Source organism: Rhagoletis zephyria, unplaced genomic scaffold, assembly GCF_001687245.7.
Source record: "Rhagoletis zephyria isolate East Lansing unplaced genomic scaffold, Rhagoletis_zephyria_1.1 Rzeph_scaffold_09217, whole genome shotgun sequence".
NCBI classification, from domain to species: domain Eukaryota; kingdom Metazoa; phylum Arthropoda; class Insecta; order Diptera; family Tephritidae; genus Rhagoletis; species Rhagoletis zephyria.
Genome location: NW_016166296.1, coordinates 12,624 through 17,479, shown reverse-complemented (window position 1 = coordinate 17,479; position 4,856 = coordinate 12,624). Strand labels below are relative to the sequence as shown.

At 33.9% G+C, this 4,856-nt stretch overlaps 1 protein-coding gene across 1 annotated transcript in view; it reads right to left on the bottom strand.

Annotated features, from left to right (window-relative positions):
• LOC108375618 (pair-rule protein odd-paired-like) overlaps window positions 1-4,284 on the bottom strand; it is a 9,790-nt gene extending 5,506 nt beyond the window's left edge. Inside the window, exon 1 of the mRNA XM_017631763.1 lies at window positions 4,143-4,284. Within this exon, the coding sequence (XP_017487252.1) occupies window positions 4,143-4,284 (142 nt within the window). The remainder of the gene's footprint in view (window positions 1-4,142) is intronic.
• Window positions 4,285-4,856: the final 572 nt, after the last annotated feature.

Sequence of the window (4,856 nt, the reverse complement as noted above, 5' to 3'; positions counted from 1 at the left end):
TTCTTGGTACTTATTAGAACGTATTATAGTTATTTATTCTGTCTTTTATTTTATTTTGTGCTCATATAAATTTTATTTTTTTTAGGTGTCGATTATTGCTTATCCATACTTACAGCAGGCTACACCCATGAGAAAGTGAATAAAAAAATTTAAAATAATATTACAAAGCTATGAAAGTGCATACGTAGCAGCAATAAAAAATGGGTATCCAAAAGCAAAGACAATGCCCACATTGGACTGAGCCAGGATTAACAACAACAATAAATCGAGAAAATATCAAAAAAGTTATGAATGCAGTGACAAAAGCGATTGAGGAGTGTTTTATTCCAACATAACCAATGAAGGCAAGGAAAGTGGAGCTGCCCTAAATACTCGTATCAAAAACCGTAAAAGCGATAGACAGTCTTGAAGAATACAATACAATTTGGAGGAAAACAATATTATGAAAATTTCTATGATGTCTAAAATTATCTAAGCGTATATGTATTTGTACAACTCCCTGTGCGCATGAACACGAACGCCCAATTAAGGCAACTCTAACTATCGAAACGAAGGGCAAACCATTCAATGAGGCTAATAAATTATGCAGGCTTACAAAAAAAAAAAAGGACTCACCTGTTTACCGCGCACAATTTGCCGCTTAGGCAAGCGCTTAAAGACACACACGCACAAATATAAATATCCTATATAAATAAAATAATATGATTTCATGTCCCTTACTCGTAACGCAATGCCTAAAATATCTACGAGTATTGAGGCTTTGGATGTGAATTCCTAAAAATTTTCAAGGGATACTAAATGCATTATAAAAAATTAGAAATTTCAGGCATAACCAATGCACTATTTAACTGCATTTGAATGACGACAAGTGTAAAAAGGTCAGCGAGCAAACACATGTATGTAATTCCAAAACATTTCAGTCTATAAAAAGGTGAAGGAGCAATTTTTATTTGTGTTAAATGGGCAGTCACCAAAGGCGCTCACAATGAATAGAAAAGTGAAAAAAGACTGATTTGATGTGAACAATTTGAAAACGTGTTATTTTATGGATTATTAAAAGGCATAGAATTATTTGGTTAGCATTTGAGATGAGCGTGCATTACGGACTAAGCAAGTCGGCATCGTGTTTTTCCCTCTAGCGGCTGTTCGCATTTAAGGGTACTTATTAGCCATAATTTATAAGTTAATAAAATTTGAGATTTATAATAGTTGGGTTTGTAAATTCCATGTGTTAGCGTATGTGTAGGTGGATTTATTACACACAGACATACATATATGAATACATATTTGGAAGAAGGAAAAAAAATACTTTGAACTAGATTCAAATACGAGGAATCGTTTTTGGGTTAAATACAATATCGTTGGCTGTTGAACTCTTAAATATTTCAGGTGCGAAATTTTATAGACAACTGCTCAGAGTTGCCGACATGGAGAAATGAGTTATTGATTAAAAAAATTTAATGAAATTAGCTTTTAATATAGCTTCTTAGATTGAACTACTCTTTATAACCCAAAAACATGAAATTGGATTCCATATAGCGTCTGAAAGAGAAACCTATTGGGAGGTTCCAACCAGCCCATTTTTAGTGTATTATTCACATAAACTCTAGTATGAGTAAAAATACAGTTTGGAACAGTAATCAAAACCGGTCGCTCCAGATCTTTTCTTGTTGCCATGTATTCGCACCAAAGTTCATTGTTGAAGGAACCTCCATCGTAAAAGTTCTTCAGACGCAAGGCAAAGCCACGAGTATACAGTTGAATATTTCGCCACCCCCTCCCTTTTTTAGGCTTGCACAAAATAAAATAAGGAAAGCATTTAAATCTCGTAAATTAAAAATTACAACAATGGGTATGCAAATACTATGAATTTATAGCACTGATGGGCACTGTCTTGCCCGCGGGCAAAGCTCTTTTTAGTTTCCTTTACATTTTGTATAGGCGCGTGCAGAGTAAAAGCTCTCTCTGCTCATCGCTGATTTATAGACCTTGTCAAAACTTTGCCGCATTTACATTTTGACAAGGCTTGACCATTTGTCTTATATATTTTAATAATNGTGCAGAGTAAAAGCTCTCTCTGCTCATCGCTGATTTATAGACCTTGTCATAACTTTGCCGCATTTACATTTTGACAAGGCTTGACCATTTGTCTTATATATTTTAATAAGATAATCTAAGCTTGAATCTCTGTGCAACGTTTTAAAAAATCAACAAACTTTCGTAAAAATTTCGAACTTTTTGTTCTCATTTTTAATAAATATTTTGAGTAAAATAAAATAAAATTAAATTAAATTAAATTTTATTAAACTTGCAGTAAAAGCAACTGATTTTTGGCATTTATTTTTTTTTTGATGACCATGTTAGCTATNACTTTCGTAAAAATTTCGAACTTTTTGTTCTCATTTTTAATAAATATTTTGAGTAAACAGTTTTTTAGCCCATTAAATTTTATTAAACTTGCAGTAAAAGTAACTGATTTTTGGCATTTATTTTTTTTTTTATGACCATGTTAGCTATTTTATTCCATACAAAACATTTTCGACGATTTTTTTTTTAATGGAGAAAATGAGCAACACCTTCGATGAAAAAAATTCCCAAAAATCAATGGTACTTGAAATTGGTCTATAAAACTGCATACTCAAAGTATTTCTAAAAAATCTAATTAAAAAGCTCGAAATTTTTACAAAGTTTGTTGATTTCTTTTTTAATTTGCACACAGATTGAAACTTGGATTTATATGGTTTCTGATAAAAATATACTATACCTTTAAAAACAATAATTAAAATTAAAAAATTTTAAAATAAATGGTGAAATCTTGCCAATATGTGAGTGTCGTAAAGTTATGATAAGAACTATATGTATGCATGTCGAATCAAACTTTTTGATACTACTTTTCATTTATTTCCTCGGCGAATGTAGAAAATTTCACATTCAACTGTGTAACCAGAAATTCGTAGGGGCAAAAATGCGTAGAAAAAGCGCTTGCCGCGTTAGTTACCGATATCGCTAAGGATTTATACTCTTTGGACACTGTCCTTCTATCCTTTGAAAAAAATAGAGATGTTTCTTAATATTTCATGTTTATTATTTGATATTTGCACTATAAAAGTTTTTGTGTATATTCGACTATCGGTAGGCAAAACCACATCTTGTAGGGGCACAATTATATTCAACAACTTTTATTGAGCTCTTGTCCGTTTTTATATGAAAAACTATTGTGGACAAGCAACAATAAGTTTTATTTTTTTGAAAAAATAACACAGTTATGGAATGCTTACTGCATAGCTGAATTGCCGAATATGTGACACCAACGTACCTAGAATCGCGGTTACAAGAAGTGGCTACATTTTTTCGTAATACAGTTTTCCGGTTACAGAATCATCGGTACCGTGCAGAATGGTAGGTCTATTTAATAAAAGGTTGTTTTCTAAGGGTTGTAATAATTCGCTTTTTAAATAATTATAAGCAAGGCTTTTTAAAGTNTCGGTACCGTGCAGAATGGTAGGTCTATTTAATAAAAGGTTGTTTTCTAAGGGTTGTTCGCTATTTAAATAATTATAAGCAAGGCTTTTTAAAGTAAAAAAAAAGCTCCTGAGCATTACATAAAAATTAAAATATTCATATATAAAGGAAAAACGTATACCCTCCTTTCTGTAAAACTGACCACATATGATATACCATTCTCTTCGGTACACGAATAAAAAAACCAAAGTCTCGCACCTGCAAACCAAATTTTAGCCTTGACCTTAAATGAATTTGATCCACTTGGCTGTTGATGAACAAAGCGCATTGAAAGCTTTCACTGCTCGACTGCTTGATTTTATTGATAACTTTGTAATACTGGTGGTTTGCTTTTTTTTTGTTGTATTGTGTACTACAAAGAAATTATCACCGCATTGCGGGCGGTATTTGTCCACTAGCGCTTTGACAATTGAATTTTCACCCACCGCGCTTATTGCGGATTAGTGTGACGGAGGTCGCCCCACCAACTCCAACTGTCCAAGNACTGCTTGATTTTATTGATAACTTTGTAATACTGGTGGTTTGCTTTTTTTAGTTGTATTGTGTACTACAAAGAAATTATCACTGCATTGCGGGCGGTATTTGTCCACTAGCGCTTTGACAATTGAATTTTCACCCACCGCGCTTATTGCGGATTAGCGTGACGGAGGCCGCCACGCCAACTCCAGCTGGCCAACTATACAACTGACCAGGCGACGATGCTACCAGTCGGGTGCAGTACATAGTACCACCTACTGCTGCTGATTTTCTTTTTGTTAACATTTTTTTCTCCTCTCGCTCTTCTTTCGCTTTGCTGTCCCGCTGACTCGCGTGAAGATCAATACCATTTGACGACAATAATCGAAAAGTTTCACACTTCCAGCTTAACGAAATAAATATGACAAAAGTCACAATGGATTGTTGGTAGGTATTTCTCGCTCATTTGTTTTTTGTTGTTCTTGTTGTTATTATTGTCACTACACTGTGGTTATGCCGGCATGTTGTTTTTGTTAATGTTTTTTACGCTGTCATTTTTACTTTGACTTTTCAACTCAACGCTATGCTATGCTCAGGTGGGATTCCACGCGAAAAGCGCCAACGGTGGCTTAGTGTCGTAGCATGGAGGATGGGGGTATGCACGTACATACATATGTATGTACATATTTAACTCCTGCTAATGTAGTTGTTGTGTTTGCTTCATTCACCACTTGCGGCTTTTGCTTTTGTCAACATTTTCTCACTCGACTTTTAATGACGTCTGCCACTGGTGTTGCTGTATTGTACTTAATTGTTGTTGTTGTTGTTATTGTTGTTGATGTAGCTTTAGCTGTGGCATGTAATTTAATACTAATTTA